An 18,833-nucleotide genomic window follows, 5' to 3' on the forward strand; every position below is an offset into this window, starting at 1 on the left:
TCTTCCTGAGAATTCTGGGATCGCCTCAAAACTGAATCTCATTGGTCTGGCCTGAGTCCTTTCTGGAACCAATGGATCTGGGGTGGGGTGAGTCCAGCCCACCCAACCCATATGGACTGACAGTGACAGACGGGTAGATGCCAAAAGGAAACACAGGGGTTATTAACAGAACAAGGGAGACTGGATATTGAATAGGTAAAAATAATAGACATTTATTTCCGTCCTCATTAACTTATGATTTTCTTACAGGCACTGTGTTATTTCCCATGGCTGCTATAACAAATTATGTCAAATTGGGTGGCTTAAAACAGTAAACATTTATTCTCTCACAGTTCTAGAGTCCAGAAGTCTGAAATCGAGGGCGCTGAGGGAGAATTCCTTCTTTGCCTTGTCCAGCTTCTGGTGACTGTCGACATTCCTTGATTTGTGACAGCATCATTTCAACCTCTGTCTCTGTGGTCACGTTTCTCTCTTCTCTTCTGTCTGTCTCAAATCTCCCCCTGCCTTTCTTTTGCATCATTGAATCTGGGTCCCACCAGTATAATCAAGGATAATCTCTTCATCTCCAGATCCTTATCTTAACTGCATCCAAATAAGGTCACATTCAGGGGTTCCAAGGATTTGATGTGGACAGCTTTTATGGGGCTGTTTTTCAGCCTATGGCTGGAACCAAACCAGAAGCCTACTAAATTCAAGTGACTAATCTAAGGTCTCAGAATGTATGAGACAGTCAGAAGTATTTCTAAATATTACTGATATATTTTATCCACTTAAAAAAAAAGAGATAAAATTTGCTCTCAGGAAATAACAAACAACTATATTTCTGACTTGACTGCAAAGCATTAATTTTCATTTCAGCATATTACCCTCCTGCCCTCTTCCTGGTAACTGTTGATCCAATAGCTGTTTTTATTTGGGTTTGCTGCCCTGTCTTTAGTTTCCTTGCTAAAATGTCTTTATTAGCAGTATTAATCCTGATCATAATTGATAAATGAGAACTAGAATGTAAAAAGCCACTGGCAAGACTACACCACAGTTAGAAAAGCATTTTCAAACCTAATTTCTTATTTCAAATGAGTAAAAAACATTCAAGATTTCAACAACTGGCTTTTTTTTTTTTTTTTTTTTTTTTGGTCCAGGTAAATGTTCCAAGGAACCCCAGGCTAGATTAGAGATAAAACAAGACAAATATCTTGCGAGGAAATCAGCGGGAGCTCCTTCCACTCAAAGAAGACAGCGGTTACTGTAATGCATGTTTTCAAAAATACGTCATTTTGTCCTCTATTTCCACCCACATTCAGCCCAAGAAGCTGCCCTTACTGGTTGCTCAGGTTGGACTGGGAGTGTACTGGTGGCTGGTATTTTCCCTGGAGGCATCTTGGCAGCAATTCTGGCCGTTTGGGTCCTCTGGTATCAGAGGGAAGGGCAGGTGGCTCTGTGCTTTATCAAAGAGTCTTACAGGTGTATCACAAGGCTGGGGACTGGGGACTGGCAAGGAGTCTGACCCCTTGAGCCTCCCACACTCCCTGATTCAGAAACTACAAGGGGCGCAGATCTTCCTCTACGCTTCGCAGGTGCTGCTCTGCTTCATTGTCAAATGCAGCTTTCTTTATGTAGGATCTGAGAAAGGTTAGGTATTATGGGGTTTTGGTTCACTTTGCACCTGGAGAATAGACTCAGTTTAAACCTGGCACCAGGAATCAGCATATGCTGGCAGCGTGAGTTTCCAGTGTTGGAGGTAGAATGATGTAAAGGAAAGAGCTCTGGTCTGGACACTGGATCCTTGCTCAGTGAACTTCCCTTCCCTTCCCTTCCCTTCCCTTCCCTTCCCTTCTTTGCTCTTCTGTTTCCCATATTTAAAACAAGATGATTGGATGAGATGGTCTCTGTAGCATCTTCTGGCTCCACATCTATCAGACAGACACTTATTACACCTTCTAGGCTGAGCATCTGGGGTACCTGCGAAGGCTCACTGGTTGTTTCTTTTTTCCAGAAAGCTCTTCCCATACACACCCTGATGTTGCTGCTGGTTATAATTATCAGGACCCTAAATAACACCCAAAAGTATGAGGCTGTGGTTAGAGTTAAGAAGCATTCCTAGTTATGACAGTATCAGCCATTCATCAGATATTAGTTGGGTACCCCAGGTAGGTGCTGGGGCTATAAAGATGAATAAAATGGAGCCCCTGCCCTGAAGGGCACACAACCCAATGGAGGAGACAGATAAGTCAATCAAGGACTGCATTACAGAGGTAAGTTCCGCTATAGGGTTATTAATAAGGGTCCATGGCATATACAGGATGGATATATAAATCTGCCTGGGGTGGAATCAAGAATGGCTTCCTGGAGGAGGTGACACATGGGTGGACACTGAAGGGATGAGTAGGAATTAACTAGGTGGAACAGGCATCCAATAAGTATGCTCACTCAACAAATACTTGCCAACTGCCATACGACACATTGCTTCCTCTAAAGATGGTGAGACAAGAGACCCCCATTGTCTAATTAATCCCTTGGATCTGACACATGGACAGAACAGTGTGCACCTAGTGGGAGCCCCAGAGGTAGGTCCTGAGTAAGCTGAGAAAGCTGGCTGGAGCCCAGAGACAGCAGAGCTGTGGGCTCCAGTACTACCATTTTTGATATGCCAGTATTGAATGCTTGCAACCTGTATTCTGTACTCACAACACGTGTATTCCCTCCTCTTTATCTCTCTTTTTTCCTTTCCTTTTTCCTTTTGCTTTTGCGGTGTAAATTAGGCGGAAGGGACTTAAAAGCTGTTGGTTTCTGAGTGCGTTTCTAAGGTCTCACTCTCATTCTCCTTAGTCATGGCAGGCTTCTTGGAGGAAGTGCTCAGAAAGAAAGCTAAGGACTGGCTTGACTAATCAGGCTGACATCTTACCAAGAAGAGACTGCGAGGGCCCCTTGCTGTTCAACCCGTTCCACCCTTCCCCGCATTTGACCTTTGTTCCTCTACTCACCTCCCGCCAAATGGAACCAAGTTTGATCACTTCCTCTTTTCCAATCAGTGGCTGGACATGTCCCTCAGGTTCGTGATTCAAAGCGCTTTCCGCCAAACTGGTTCCCCGCGCCCGGCTCCGGGACCTGGGGGCCCGTCGGGCTGCGGCGAGTCCTCTTGGCTTGTGCGTTACCCTCGGAGCGGCCGCTGGGCTCCGCCTTCCGCTCGCCCGGCCGGCGGTTCGAGTGCGGGCTTGAGCTGGGAGCGCGGAGGTGACACCCTCGCGCACGCACGGCAACCTGCTCCCTTCGCGGAGGGCGCCTCCCCGGCCGGCGCGGCCCCGCCAGCTGCCCGGCCCCGCCAGCTGCCCGGCCGGCCGCCGAGCGGGCGCAGAGCGGACCGAGCCCTCGGCGCTGCCGTTAGCAGTCCCGGCGAGAGGAGCGTCAGAATTACTCACGCGCTAATTGCCCGTCATTAAGTTAAGGACACGTCCGGAGAGGAGCTCAGACTCCAGGAGGCAGGAGGTGTCTGGGGCCGGCCCCGCCGCGCGCGCCGCCGGGCTCGGCTCGGCCCGGCCAGGGTTAAGTCATCTGCTCCCTGCTGCCCGGCTGGCGGCCAGCTGCCTTCAGTGAGAGGCCAGCGTCCCTGCCAGGGACCCGGGAGGTACGCCGCGGGCCGGGCTGGACCGCATCGGACCCCCTCCCCCATCACCGCCTAGAGGAGGAGCAGAAAGGGAGGGGGTGCGCGGTAGCCCCCTCCCCGCAACCCAGCGCCTGGGTGGGCAGAGAGCGCGAGGGGCCGCGGGACACCGAGATGGCCGATGAGATTGACTGGCTGGACTTACCCGGCCGGTGGACCTACGGAGTGGACCGCGGTGGGAGAGTCTTCTTCATCAAGTATGTGGGTCTCTGTTTCATTTTCTCTCTCATTTTCTTTTTTTTTTTTTTTACTTTAAAATTGTCCAACTTGAAAGGCAGCAGCAGGGCTAGGGGGTGGCAGGAGAGGTGGGGAGAAGCGGTGGCTGGAACAGCAGGCGTGACTAATAAGGTTATCACCATATCTGTTTGAATGCATCTCCCGCCTTTTCCTCGGTGGGTCAAAGTCCAGCAGAGGCTCGGCATTCCCTGCATCTGGAAAGGCAGGCAGGGCAGGCAGGACGGGCAGGGCAGGCAGGACGGGCAGGGCAGGGCATTCCCCTCTCCCCTGGTTACAGACAGAATGGGGACCCGAGGAGGATGGCTAGACCGAGTGCCCAGCCTGCCGTTGGGAAAGACAGCTTCGGCCAGTGAAAGGGCCAGGGATGAATTCCTTTTTTCTTGTGCCCACACACCCCTTCCTGTCGGAAGACTTGGGCTAAGTGACAGTACACCAGGAGACTGCCCCTGCCACCAAGTTCCCTGCATTCCCTCACCCCAGGACTCAGGGTTCCCTAGACAGCCCCTCTCCCTTCCTGCTTCTTCATGGGGCTGTTGACCACAGCACATCTGGCATTCTTAAGAGGGAGGGAGGCTTTGCTGCTCTCAGTAATATGTTAGCACTGTTATATTAATTTCATAAACCAAAGTGGCCCTGGCATGATCTCATTATAACAGAGTGGCCCCGCTGGTGCTGTTTTGGCCTGCTCCTCCAATAGTCATCTTTTGCCAGGATAGAAAATTTCCGATAATATAGCACAGCATTCTGAACTGTTACCCACACGTGAAAGGTTTTCCCTTCCTCAAGATAGCCACTCACAGAATCAGAGCTGAGGGGGAAGCTTGGATGCAATCCCCTTATGTGTCAGATGGGACGCGGAGATTGAAAGTGCTTGTCTGAGATAAAACCACTTGTTAATCAGAGCCCGCACTCGGTCCGGGACCCACTGAATTTGCTGCACTGCTTCCCCCCACCCCCGCCGCGTGCCAAACTGCCTCTGGAGGAGCTCAGGCAGCTGGTGGTTTCTTCTTGGTGATGCTGCTTCCGCATTTGCTGTAGGCCTTTCTTCTGTAATTATCATCATCGTGATCAAAATTGATGTTGTAATTACACTATCTTAGGAATTAACTCCATTAAAGTTCTTGACCCAAGGTCAGATTCTTAAATAACACAGCTTTCTCCAGTGTTAAAACTGGAGTCCCTCTGGTCAGTGGTTTGAGACTTTAGATCCATAGGAATTACCCAAAGAACTTAGTAAACTAAGGCTGCCTCCCGTCCCGAGCCCTGCCTCCAAAGAGTCCATCCATGTCGGAAGACCTGGGGTGGGGCCTTGGAACCTGGATTTCCACAAGCTCCTTGGGGATTCTGATGAAATGCTTAGTTAGCTTTTCTTGTCTTTCTTCCCAGTCTCTTGCTGGCCTTCCAGCTTCTTTTCATTGTTCATTCCACAATATTTCTTGAGTATCCAGTACTTTGCTGCAAGGTTAGACACTAAGATAAAAAATAGTAAACAGGCTTTTCCCGAAGGGAGAAAATGCTAAATAAAGACTTAAGGAATAAAAGGATACACTCCCAGGATGTTTGCATGATACTCTAGGAAAAGAAGGAAGGAAGAACTAACTCTCTCTGAGGAGTTGAGGGAGGGCCTCCCGGAGGAGGACACATTTGAGCTGATTCTGGGGGAGAGAGGCTCCAGTGAAGGGGGCCTTGAAGCAGAAGCCTGTGGGAAGGAGGGCACCCAGCTTATCTAGAACACTCTGAGAGGTTCAGTAGGGGTGGAGTGGGGGCAGCCAGCGTGCTGCAGAAGAAGTAGCAACATAGGTGGGAAGGGGGCAGCTTCATGGAGGCCTTGTGTGTTAGGCTAAGGGGTTTGAACTTGAACCTGTGATGGTGGGAAGCCAAAGGAGATTTTAAACAGGGGAGTGACACAGTGAGATCAGTGTTTTTGAAGGATCTCTCCAGCAGCTGCATGGACGATGAATTGAGGGCTGAGTGAGGAGGCGAGGGGAGAAACATGAGGTCTGGAGAGCAAAGTCCAAGAGCCAGCTGATGGGGACTTGAATTAAAGCTGGGAGAACAGGTGGGAAGGGGAGGGAGAAGTGAGGAAAGTCTTCAGGTGTAGAAATGAGAGTGTCTATTTACTGCCTGAATGTTGGGGAACCAGGAGAAAAGGAAGAACCGAAGATAAATCTCAGAATGGTTAACTTGAGTTTGACAGAAATTAGGAGTCAGGGAAGAGGAAAGGATTTTAGGGAAAGTACAGATTCAACAGGGAAAGATCGACTTTGAGGTCCCCACGGGACCTTCAGGGAGTGATGGCCCGCAGGCAGCTGGATGTACAGGACAGAGGTTGAAGAGAAGAGTCCTGGGCTAGAAAGAGAGTACTGGATGTCATCATACAGAGCTGGGACCACCCATGAGTGTGTGCAGGAGAGGACAGGAGGGTCCCCCAGCAGCAGCACATTTAGGGAAAGGATAGAGGAAGACAGGTGGGGATGGAGGAGACCCAGGGGTTGCAGAAGCGGGCAGCACCACGGCCAGGGCAGTGTGCTGCCCCAGATAGCGAGGAAGAGAGAGGTTTAGAAGGAAGGAATGGCCAACTGTGTAAAAGCCAAAAGAGCTTAAGACTGGAAAGAGTTGACTGGATTGAGGAACTAGGGGGTCTTTAATGACCTTTAGGAAAGTGTTTTCAGGGGAGCCTTGGGAACAGAAACCAGACTGCAGGGGACTGGTGGATGGGAGGCCAGGCAGTGAGAATGGTTAGAAAGCACTAGTTTCCAAGAGGGATGTTTGGTCAGTAAGAAGAGGAGCCAGGAAGCTGGAAGGGGAGGTGGCACTGAGAGGGAGGCAGGGGATTCACCCTGGAAGACACGAACAGGAGCTGGGGCCAAAGTGATGGACCTGAGAGTGAGAGAGAAGTTACAGATGCATGTCTGTGATGCTCAGTAGAATTAGGTTCTAGAAAAGATGGGAGATGATCAGGACTGTGACCCATGCAGAAGGATTAGCCTTAAATGGAGAAGACCACCTTTTCTCCAATGTGGAGACAAGTACTATAGGATGAGTGGGAATGTGGATAAGTTTTGGGGGTGTGGTGGTTGGGAGTACTGTGGAAACTCCTTCCTAAAGGTTTCTGTTTCTCTTGAGTTAAGAGATAAGATTATCTATTGAGATGGGGGGAGGGGAGGAGAGGCCTATGTGGGACTTGAGGTTGGTAGGAAAGCCTTAGCACACTCCACAAATGGCAACTGATTGGGACCCCCAAAGAAGATTCTAGCTGGGGGATTTGCAATGACACCAGTCCTCCTGGTTCCTCAATTTCCCCATCAGCCCAGTGACTTTGTTCCTTCTCTCTGCATCAGAGGGCTGGGTCAGCTGGGAACGCTCTTCCTGCAGTAAGTGTTCAAACTCAGAAGAAAGTTAGAGGTGGCAAGAGAAAAGAAAGCAGAGGTCCAAAAACTTGGACACGAATGATCACAGCAGCTTTATTTGTAATGGCCCAAACCAAAACCAACCCAAATGTCCATCAGCAGGTGACGGGATGGACCACTCAGTAATGCATGGAAGAAAGAAAAGAAGGAAAGAAGTCACACACAGAAGTCTAGTTTGTAGGATTGCACGTATATGAAACTGGAAACTCTATGAAAGTGCAAACAAATCTATAGTAACAGGAAACAGATCAGTTGCTGCTGCTGGTGAGGGGGGCGGGGCGGGTGGCCAGAGCTGGCCCCAGGGGGAAGGAATTACAAAGGCACCCAGAGAAGGTCTGGGGGGGTCATGCTTTGATTTTGGTGACCATTTCACTGGAGTACACGTATGTCAAAACATTAAATTGTACCCTTGACATATGTACAGTTTATTGTATATCTTACCTTAGTAAAAATTTAGTGGCACCCTTCTTAGTGGAGTTTATTATATTAATTAAGGTATTAATTATTGGGTGGAGTCCTGTCTTGGGCCCCAAGGCCCCACCTAAAGCCTGGGTGATGCAGGTGGTCTGGGAGTCCTCTCCTCCACATACGTCTGGCTCAGGAATTGGTGTCCTTGGCTGGCGTGGGGATGAGAAAGGTTGATGGATCTGCACTGTTGGGGCGCCCACCTTGCTGGGAGTGAGATGTTAGAAACAGCTTGGGTTTTAAGGGGGCCAGATCTAGGTCTGAATCCTGACTTTATCATTTGATGACTGTGTGCCTTTGGGCAAATGACTTAACCTCTCTCAACCTCAGCTTCGTAATCTGTAAAATTCCTAACATGAGGGAGCGTTGCAAATGAAAGTACATGACATTGTAGACACTCAGGGACTGTCGATTCACCCAGCCTCCTCCTCTCTTATCCACTGGGAAGCTGCCAGTTAAGGCCCTTCCATGTGTTTCCCATGCCATTTCATCAGTCACCTCAGATGTCACCTCCTTCGTGAAGCCTTCCTGGCTGTCCCCCTCCCCGAACTTCATCCAGGGAGCTCTCTTCTCTGATGGTGTCATGCTCCCTCTGCCTGGCTGTGGTAGGGATTAGAGTTTCTATCACGTCAAATTCCAGAGATCTTTTTACATGTCTGTTTCCTCGGTGGGTAGTAACTTCTTCGAGGTCAGGAGTCCAGGATTATTCGTGTCTGAATCCTCAGAGTCTGCTCAGTGAATGCTCAGTGAGTGTGAATGAATGAAGGCAGCTGGGGTGCCCTCACGCCAGGTGTATGGGATCAGACAGGCAGTATTGATGTGAATGTGGAGATAGGTGTCCTGCTCAGAAGCCTCTCTTGCATCTGACACGTTCTTTTTTGTTATTGTTGCTTTTGGTGGGAGGTAATTAGGTTTATTTATTTATTTATTTTTAAAAAGTGTTCTTAGTAGAGGTGCTGGGGATTGAAGGCAGGACCTCGTGCATGCTAAGCAAAGGCTCCATCTCTGAGCGATACCCTCGCCCTGACGTGTTCTTTTTGGTCTTCTGTAGTGATGAGGAGAAGTCGACCAGCTGGGTGCACCCCGGTACGGAATCACCCATCCAGAGTGGACACTCCTCCAGCCCAGGTAAGGGTCTTGTCTATCCCTCCTTTGCAATCCACGGGGAGGCCATGGCTTGAGGTGGCTGTAGGAACCCCCTGCCCTGACTTTCTTTCTTCTGACTTTTTCCTTTCTCCGTGGATGGACTCAGCTGAGCATTTGGACCACCGTCTGGGGAGGGGGGTTGCAGGAGGGTTGATGCTCGCCTCAAGGTCTTTTCAAGCTTCCAGCTCTATGATTAGTGTCTGGGGCTGACCCTTGAGGACAAAGATCTCACTCCGCTCCCAGTCACAAAATCCCTCCGTGTTGAGAGCTCCTGGGCGGGGCGGAGCCCCAGCCCCCCCCCCCCCCGGGCTGTGCCACAGAACTTCGTGCCATGATGGGAACGCCCTCTCTGTGATGCTCAGCACATTCGCCAATGGCCACGTGTGGCTGCTGAGTGATTGAAACGTGATCAGTCTGACCTGGGAGATGAACTTTTTACTTAAATTAAATTAAGTTAAAATTTAAATAGCCCCACATGACTAGTAGGAGTTTCTTCACACTGCGGGGAACATGAAAGAAAAGGGGACCTGGCCAGCAGTGATCACCTGCCATAGAGAAGACTCCATGACTAGCCTTCAGGGACCTCCCAGGCTCGGTGGGAAAGAGGGGCCACATCTGGGCAAAGATGATTTCATTCTAAATTGAAGAGGTGGAGACAGACACTGAGGGTCCGAAGGCCTGGGGAACTTCACGTGAACAAGCCATCATCCTCTTCAGTCAGGATGCTACATAGACCAGTGAGGTGGGGTGTGAGCGACAGTGCTGGCACCAACCCCCCCAGCCCCACTGGCCTTCCAGCCCTTCACCCCACCACACCGGTTCCTGGTCACTTGCGGGGCACAGCGACCCTGCTGGACACACAGGGTCGAGGTGTTGACTCGCCTTCTTTCTTTTAGATTCGGGGCTGCAATCACTGTGGGAGGGACTTTGGGGATCATGGCGTCCAGCTCCTCCATTTTAAAGGCAGGGAAGTTGGAGAGCAGAGAGGAAGTGCCTGGCTCAAGGCCACGCAGCCAGTAAGCAGAGCAGCACTGGGGCGCAATGCGTAAGTTCTAGACGCAGAGAGACTGGAGCTCACATCTTGGCTTGACTTTCTATTAGTGTGGTCTTGAGCAAGCAGTTTCATCCTTCTGGGATTTAGCATCTCGTCGGTGGAACAGGGATTGGATTATGAACGTCAACAGGTTGTAGCAAAGATCACGTGAGACAGTCACGGTCAGTGGAGGTGAACACTGTGGTTACTGTCCCTACTGTATTTTCGACTTGAAGCGAAGCCTCCTGACCCCAAAGCTGAGGGCTTCTTCTGCTGGGTTGGTGTTGCCACCTTCCGTGTTTTGGCTGTTGGCAGTTTGAGTCTGTCCATCTCACCATGACTGTAGGTAAGACTGGAGGAGGAATAAAAGACCGTGGGCCAATTCTTTCATTTTTGGCTGCAGCCAACTGGTTGTCCAAGGCTGGGAAGGGGTTAAGATGCCCCCGAAGCCTGCTGGAAGGGCAGCTGCCTTAGCGGGCACTCCGCCTGGACGGGAATATAAGCACTCTTGGTGTTGCCCGGGCAGAGAGGGCAGTGTGGAGGGAAGTTGCTGGAAAAGGCAGGGGACATAATCCACGCTGGCCTCTTTCCCAGGCACATCACAGTGGCAGGATTATTTATGATTCTGACCCAATGGGGATCCCTCGTCTTGGGGAGACTGCCAACCCACGCCCTTCTGAATGGGCACATCCTCCCGCAGGGACAGAGGGGGAACAAGTAGCATTTATGGGGCAGCACAGAGGAGAGAATGTGAGCTTTGGAGGCAGCAGACCAGACTCACATCCTGGCCCAGACACTTCCTGTGTGACCTTAAGCGAGTTGATTACCTTCTCTGGGCCTCCGTTTCCTCATCTGTAAAAACGTTTGGGGTGATGCCTATTACATAATGTTGCTGTGCTGGTTAGACGTGCTAGTAGTGGTAAAACTGCACAGCTGAGCGGAAGGATGCTCTCATCAGGTGGCAGCTGGTGTTACTGTTTCTGTGGACCAGGTCCTGAGAGGGGAGGCGGGCCAGCTGACTGCCCCGCTTCACTGAAGCAGCAACCGTGGAAATATAGACCCTTGACACATAGGAATGAGTAAAATGAATGAACAAAAACTGGGCCCATCCCTCTGTAGAACCCAGGCTCTGCTCTCCAGCAGCTTGTACCCTAAGGCAGCTGATAATATGGCGGGAGAGACTCAGACCAGCGGTGAATAGCTGTATTTTATAAAACTGCGTCGACGAGGCAGGTGTTTGAACTGACCACAAAAGTGGAAGTGATTGTCTGTTGAGGGAATCTGCACCTGTTTTCGAATGCACCTGCCGCAGGACTCTTGCACCTGCAAAGGAATGATCTCTGCCAGTGCCCTGCCTGTCCCCACCTCTGACAGTGCATTCGCTCTGGTTTCCCAGAAGACTCCTCCTATTCTGCCTTGGGTTGGAGGCATCCTGTTTGCCAGGGAGGCAGAACACTGCCAAGGTGGCTGTTCTGGGAGGGTGGGCAGAGACAGAGGCTAACAGAGTGCTCGTTGGAGACAGAGACGCGGTGTCTCTCTGGAGCTGTCCAGCAGGGGCTGCGTCCCCCTGGAGGACTGCCTGGGCTCCTCTCAGCCAAGGTCAGCTTCTTCAGCCATTCAGTTCTCTCTCATTCTGCAAGTCAGCAAGTCTCCATTCCAAGCGTTTTCATGGATAATTTTTTTCAGAGGTGCTATTAAATTAAAAAAAAAAACTCTCCATTTTTTTCTGGGACTGATTTTCCAGGTCCTCAGTGTCTTGTCCAGAAGCAGCAGAATCTGGAAGTAATAACACTGGCCTGAGCTTTGAAGACTTGAGTCCTGGTCTGATCTTGGGTGCTAATTATCTGTGAGGTCTGGGGCAACTGACCCACTCTTGGCTCCATCTGCTGCTTCTGTGATAGATGGAGGGATGATCCTAAGAACCCCCTCCGGGATAACCATCCCTGTATTCACTGCTGCATCCCTGGGGGCTGGCACAGGCGCTTAATAAAAGTTTGTTGAATGAATGAGCGAGGCAATGATTCACTTGGTCATGTCACTGCTCATTGATGGGGGAGTCCCATCCACTGCCGTCTCTCTTATTATTTGCTGAAAACACAGACTGATAAGAATAGTGAACGGAAAAGGATGAAATTGTTGGTTTGAACACTGTTGGCTTATCTGTGGATTTTCCCGGTTCTTCTGGCCCCCATCCCTCCTGAGTGCAGATCTGGCTTATGGAAGAGAGGGTGATTTTGTGATTCTGCTTCCTCACAGGTTTGCCTAAGGGCTGGGAGATGGATTCCACCCAGGAGGGAGCTGTGTATTTCATCAAGTGAGTAAGATGGAGTTTATTCTGGTCTTGCTCTTGGTCCTACTTTTGTCCTTGTACCTGATGCCTCCTCGGGAGGGGACGCAGATAAAGGGTCTTGCTGGAGGACTTGCTGGGACCTGTGAATGGCCAGGAGGCTTCCAAGTGAGTGCTGCAGATAAAGCCCAGGGTGTGGGTGTCTCTCCATGTGTATGTTGGCCTGAGAGAGCCAGTGTCAATCATGGGAATTTTTCTAGGGTGGGGCGGGGTGGGGTGAGTGGAGCGCTGGGCTGGGCTGTACAGGTGGGAGGGACGTGGCTCAATAAAGCAGAGGGAAGAGGGTGTTCTCGAGACAAAGGGACAAAGGTTTAGAGGAAGGAGATGGAGCACAGGGTGCCCTGAGAGGCCAGAAGTAGAGCCAGTTGGAGGCGAGGCGTGAGCTCGATGCACACACAGGCAGGTCAGGTGGTGGCAAGGCGGGCCACCTCACTCTCGCCCTCCCGGACGGGGGCGCTCGCGATCTGTGTGTCTGTGTGTCTGGTGCTCCGTTTTCCCCTAGAGGGTGGTCAGACCCTCTGTCGGATGGGGTGGCTCGTGTTCTCAGCAACCGAAGGTGCGCCCGGGAAAGCTGCCCAGGTGTAACATTGGAAGCAGAAGACAGCTCTCCAGGCTGGGGTGGTCCGCACCTGCCCAGCTGGACTCCTTTCCCTCTGCCTTGGCCGGGGTCTCTCCGCCTCTCCGCCGGGCTGGGTCCTGGCTCCGTTCCCATGGGTGGGGCGGGCGTGCTCAGGCCTGCAGGGTTGGTGGCGAGGGAGAACCGTCTCCTCCCCTCCTCTCCTCCCCGCTCTTCCTCATCTTCCTCCCTCTTTATGTCTGTGCTCTGAGAGGTCCTCTTTCCAGCTCCCAGCTCGAGACCAGCCAGCACTTACATCAGTTTGGCTGTTAATCCTATTCTTAAACAAAAACAACAACCACAAAATGAATAAATTATCTGTTTTGGAAATTGTTCTGATATGACATGGCTCTTCGAGCCTGAGCTTTTCCTGAAATTGAGCCAAAATCCTTTTTTGCTTCAGTTAAGACATTTCTTCTTTTCTTCTTGAAGACACTACCTTGGTATTCCTTTATGGACACCTGGCTCTTGAGATAGTTTACAAAACTGTCATGAGTATCACCTCATCTCACCCACAGCTCCCCGCCTGCTGTGGCCTGGCCTCGACCTCACCTCCCACAGCTGGGTCCTCCTACCTCAGGACCTTTGCAGCTGCTGTGCCCTGTGCCTGGGAGCACCTTCCTCCTATTTTTGCACATCTGGCTTCTTACTTGTCCCTTAGCTCAGATGTCTTCTCTGCGAGCCTCTCCTGAGCCTCTCCTGAGGGTTCTATCTGAAGTTCCCTCCTGCGCCTCCGTAGTTCCTCTTACTTTTTTTTTAAAGGTTAGACTTTATTTTATTATTCTATTTTTGTTTCCTGGGAATTGTTTTTGTTTTTTGGGGGGAAGGTAATTAGGTTTATTTATTTTAATGGTGGTGCTGGGGATTGAACCTAGGACCTCATGCATGCTGAGCTCACACTCTACCAGTTGAGCTAGACCCTCCCAGACTTGTCTCCTTACTTGATTGTTGGTGTCTCCCATTGCCGGGTCAGCCCTGAGAGCAGATTCTAGTTATTTTGTGTCCACTTTGTCCTAGAACCTTTCTGGCACAGGGTAGGAACCCAATACTCGATGAAATCAAAGAATGAATGAAAACTGTTGGGAGACAAACCATAGAGGCATAATTGACTCCTGCCTTGGCTACCAGCCCAGAGCATTCTTTTGAGCGCCCCCAGTTCAGTATGTCCCGTCCTGATTTCATTGCCTTCCCATCGCCAACACCTATTCCATCTTTGTCAGAAGCCACCAAGGCAGAACCCTCAGGTTCCCCCTCATAGGTCCTGTCCATTCTCCTCCTAAATACCTCTCAACCCACGCACCTCATCATCCCCATGGCCACCACCCAAGTTCATGCCCACATGGGCTCTCACCTGGATCATTCTAGCATCGTCCTGCCTCCAGGCCATACTGCTGCGAGAGTGCTTTTTTTTTTCTACAATGCAAATTTGGTCATATCTTTCTCCATTAGAAACCCTTCATGCTCCCCATTAGTTATAGGGTAAAATCTAAACTCTTTACTCAGGCACTTGCAATCTGCCCCTGCCCCACTTTTCCAGCCTCCCCTCACACACCCCATCTTGCCAGACTACATCACTTGTGGGTCCCTCAACACACACCTCCCTTCTGTGCCCCCAGCCTTTGCAAGTGCGAATCCCTCCTCTAACGTGGCTTGCGTCCGCCTGTGAACACTTGCCCTTCCTTCAAGACCCTGCTCATTGTGTCACTTCTTCTGGAGAGCCCGCCTGTGTTGTTACTGTTGGTTTACACGCGTGTTGTGCTCCCTGGGTCAGTGGCTCACAGCTTGAGTGTGCATCAGAATCACCCTGTGTGCTTATTAAACCAGCCCTCAGCTCACCTCTCCAGTTTCTGATCCACAGGGTCCAAGAATTTGCATTGCTAACAGGTTCCCCTGTGGTGCTGATCCTGCTGGTCTGGGGACCGCACTTGGAGGACCACTGGTCTAGTGAAAACCCCCCGAGGGCAGGGGTGACACAGGGTGGCCATCAAGTCTGGAAACGTAGACAACATGATTTCATTGTGTATTGTCGCGAAATGTCAAGAATCCATCTATTAGGCAATTGCGTCTCTTCCCAGACTCGGTGGCCACTCCCTGCAGCAGGAGCAGCCACGCCCACTCTAAGCTGAGGGCTTTACTGCATTGACAACTCATTCAGTTCTCATGGCAGCTTCATGAGGCAAGTATTCTGTCATCTCCAACTGTTTGAGAAAATAAGGAGAACACTGAAACTTCAAACTTCTTCAATGTCATGAAGCTTGTGGGAAGCAGAGCTGGGATTCAGGCCCCTGTCTGCCTGATTTCATAGGCTGGGCTCTTAGCACAATGCCATGGCTGCTACCGGCATCCCTGGTGCCTTGCTTTGGACAAGGGAGGTATCAATAAACCCTAACTGAATGAATGAGTGAGTGAGTGAATGAATGACTCTGGCCCATTCTTCTTGTTTTCAGTTCCCAGAACAATAAAATTCCTACAAAGGTTCATGACATTTGATTGGTGGGTAAGTTAGAAACCGAGGACCCCAGACATGGATCTCAAGAGGTAGTAATAAAAGTCAGATATACAAGTAACTTGGGAAGCAGTTTTTTTTTAAAGCATTAAAAAAATTGAAGCATATTTGATTCACAATGTGTTAGTTACAGGTGTACAGCAAAGTGATTCAGTTGTACATATATATTCTTTTGCATTATAGGTTATTACAAATATTGAATGTAGTTCCTTGTGCTGTACAGTAGAAACTTGTTTATTGATTTTATATATAGTAGTTTGTATCTGCTAATCCCAAACTCCTGCTTTATCCCCCCAACTCTTTCCCCTTGGGTAACAATAAGTTTGTTTTCTATGTCTGTGAGTCTATTTCTGTTTTGTAAATAAGTTTCTTTGTATCATTTTTTTAGATTTCACATAACAGTGCTATCATATGATATTTGTCTTTCTCTGTCTGATATACTTCACTTAGTATGATAATCTTTAGGTTCATCCGTGTTGCTGCAAATGGCATTATTTCATTCTTTTTAATGGCTGAGTAATATTCCATTGCATATATTATACCACATCTTCTTTATCTATTCATTTGTCAATGGACATTTAAGTTGGGGAATCTGTTTTATTTTCTTCCTTCTTCTAGTGTGATTGAGTCAAATTTCAATAAGCAAATACTGTTTGCCCAGGATCAGACAAAATATGATAACTGTGTGTCAATAAACCATTTCCTTCACGGTGCTTGGGAGGTGATTCTCATGGTATCCACAAGTGATGTCATTGCTCAAGCATGCCTGCAGTTTTGAAGATGTCATTTACCAGAAAGGGTGGTGCAGGGAAAAGAGAAAGAGCAAACGGTTAAAATGTGGGTAAAACCCATTTCAAACCTGTATGCATGTACCACATAAATCCACAAGAGGGCACCAAAGCACACATGACCGGCCCTGCTAAAGCCTTTCAAGGGTTGGCTCAGTGGTGACCCACAGAGTCAAGCCTCAGGCTGTTAGGGTGGGTCCTCCCTGAGCTGATAGGGCTGTTTTGACCTTCCTCTGCCCCATCTCAACCACTATGGGTCTGGTAGACTTCTTTTTTTCCCTACTATGGTTTTTTTTGGGGTGGGGGTGGGGGTAATAAGGTATTCATTAATTTTAATGGAGGTACTGGGAATTGAACCTAGGACCTCACGCTAAGCATGCACTCTACCACCAACCTCCGAGCTGTACCCTCCCCCTGGTAGACTTCTTTACGGTGCATAAAGATCTGGCTGTGTAACACCTAACCCCGATTTTCTCTGGCCCCTGACTCCTTCCCCCGCTTTCTGCTACAGCTGCGGAGCTTGCTAATTTCGTCTCTCTTCAGTTGGTGCGGGGGGGGGGGGGGGGCTCCGTGGGCCATGCCAGGCTGGCCCGGCACCTCCTCCAGCCCAGGGAGCCCCGCCCAGCCTCCCCCACTTCCTTGTTCTGGTCTGAACACTTCCTCCAAGAAGGGGCCGGAGCGGGCAGTGTCTCCCCTCGTGCCCGGGGCTCCGGAGCTGCTCCACGCTGCCCAGGGCTGGGTCAACGCGAGCCGTCAACAGAGATGTCAATCTTTGGGGCCCCAGAGGAGGCAGCACCCCAGGAAGTACGGTGGAGCCTCAAGAGCCACCCTGTTGTCTCTGGAGGGCAGACAGGACAGAGAGAGATCGCAGGGGAGCAAATCTGCTGATTAGTGACTGGACTAGCTCTGTTCTCAGAAAGGCAAATAATACCCCAGAACTGTAAAGAATGAGATAGACCAGGAGAACGGTGGTGAATGGTATCGGGCTCAGGGGAGAGAAACCCCATTTGCAGATGAGGAAGACTGAGGCTCAGCAATTGGGCAACTTGTTCAAAGTCCCTTGGTTGATAAGGGATGGAGGTAGGACTTGGACTCAGGTGGGTCCTGAGAGATATTTCACGGTGTGGGGCTCCATTTCCTGCTCCCAAGTTGGTACGTCCTGGGAGGGAGGGACCCACGTGGATGTGGCCAGGTGAGGAAAGGGGCAATGAATCAAGCAATTTAGAGGCCACCAAGACTGTGGTGGGGAGTGGTGATGAGACTTGAAATGCAGGGAGCGTCTGAATATTTAGAGACTATGAAATTCATGACCGAGAGTTTTGGACTTTCTCCCCTGGGTGCTGCGGGCCGTGGATTCCAGAGCAGAGGATGGACGGAATCACAGAGGCACACCTCCCCCTCACCCCCTCCTCACCTCAGGGACGGTCCTGCTGCAATATCTCCCTCTCCTTGCTCCCCAAAGCAAAGGCCCCGCTCCCTGCAGCAATCCTGCCTTTGGCCTCCCAGGCCCGCAAAGCCACCCAGATCTCCCAGAAGCATCACCACTTCTGGCTCAGGTCTCTTGGAGGATCCACGGGCTTGTCTGCAGCCCTTGCTCTCCGTCTGCCAGAGAGAAACCCTCCCAGCAGGCCCGTCTGTCTGTCTCCTGTCCTTTCCAGCTGTCGGGGGGTTTTGTGGAATGGAGGCTGGGGGCTCTGTCCCCTTTCCCACCTTCTCAGGCCCTCCCGGATGCTGTAATCTCTGGCCTAAACCCTACTTTGCTCCCGTAGCTCCTCGAGGCCAGAGACCCCCACAGAGCCCCTCATCTTTGTCTGGCTGGAAGCCGGCTCTTCCCCTGCCTGTGCTGGGCAGCCTTGCCAAGTCCTGGAGATCCAGGGCAGGTGGGATGGGCTTAGTCGGTACTGCCTGGCACTGGGCCTGCATCCAGGACTTCTCTGCCCCTTCAGCTGAGTGGCTCCCCTGTAGCCGATGAACTCAGCATCCCAGCTGTGGTGGGGGGTGATCCAGTGATCCCCCTCAGTACTGCAGCTGCAGGCAGATGCCTGCTACTCTCGGCTGGGATTCCCTAGCCCCAGCCTGGCCTGCTCTGGGGTGGGAAGGACCGCCCTTCCCATCGCTCTCTCTGGGGTGTGTGGGAGCTGGCTGTGGATCAGACCCCTTAACATCCCCCCCACCCCCTGCCATGAAAGGAGCTCCTCCCGGACCCTCGGAGGAAGTCTTGCACCTGCACCTTCCATGGTAGATTCTTTTTAAAGATAAAGGCTTCAGCTGGTAAAAAGAATGCTTATACTCAGATCACACTAAGAGACCCACAGAGAAGGTAAATAGTTGTGTTTAAGTGAAGAGGGGCTTATTGTTGTAAATCAAGTTCATTGAAATGAACATTCAGAAAAGATGTAATAAGCATGTGGGCGGGTGCTGGCAGCTACCCTTCATCGGCCTCTGCTAACTGAAATACTTCTATATTCAGGAGCGACCCCCGGAACTCATCTGGGGGCTCCAGCTTCTGGGTCTCAGGCACAGGTGGGATTGAAACCCAGCGAGCCTGCCTGGAAGTTCAGGGGGGAATACTCCATTTTCTTTCTGTCCTTCTGATCCTGGTTATGAAACTCAGTGTTTCTATTACA

General features: G+C 50.6%; 1 protein-coding gene across 15 annotated transcripts in view; it reads left to right on the forward strand.

Annotated features, from left to right (window-relative positions):
* Window positions 1-3,032: 3,032 nt before the first annotated feature.
* Window positions 3,033-18,833, forward strand: part of PLEKHA6 (pleckstrin homology domain containing A6) — a 139,606-nt gene continuing 123,805 nt past the window's right edge. For 2 of the 15 annotated variants that reach the window (XM_045523734.2, XM_045523547.2), the window contains exons 1-3: window positions 3,040-3,855; window positions 8,822-8,898; window positions 12,206-12,263. In XM_045523734.2, coding sequence (XP_045379690.1) covers window positions 3,773-3,855; window positions 8,822-8,898; window positions 12,206-12,263 — 218 coding nt within the window. In that variant the 5' untranslated portion in view covers window positions 3,040-3,772. Of the gene's footprint in view, window positions 3,856-8,821; window positions 8,899-12,205; window positions 12,264-18,833 lie in introns of all 15 variants that reach the window. The other 13 variants (XM_045523811.2, XM_045524076.2, XM_045523470.2 and 10 more) reach the window with 12 other exon arrangements.

The sequence above is a fragment of the Camelus bactrianus genome, chromosome 23 (assembly GCF_048773025.1).
Source record: "Camelus bactrianus isolate YW-2024 breed Bactrian camel chromosome 23, ASM4877302v1, whole genome shotgun sequence".
In the NCBI taxonomy this organism is placed as follows: domain Eukaryota; kingdom Metazoa; phylum Chordata; class Mammalia; order Artiodactyla; family Camelidae; genus Camelus; species Camelus bactrianus.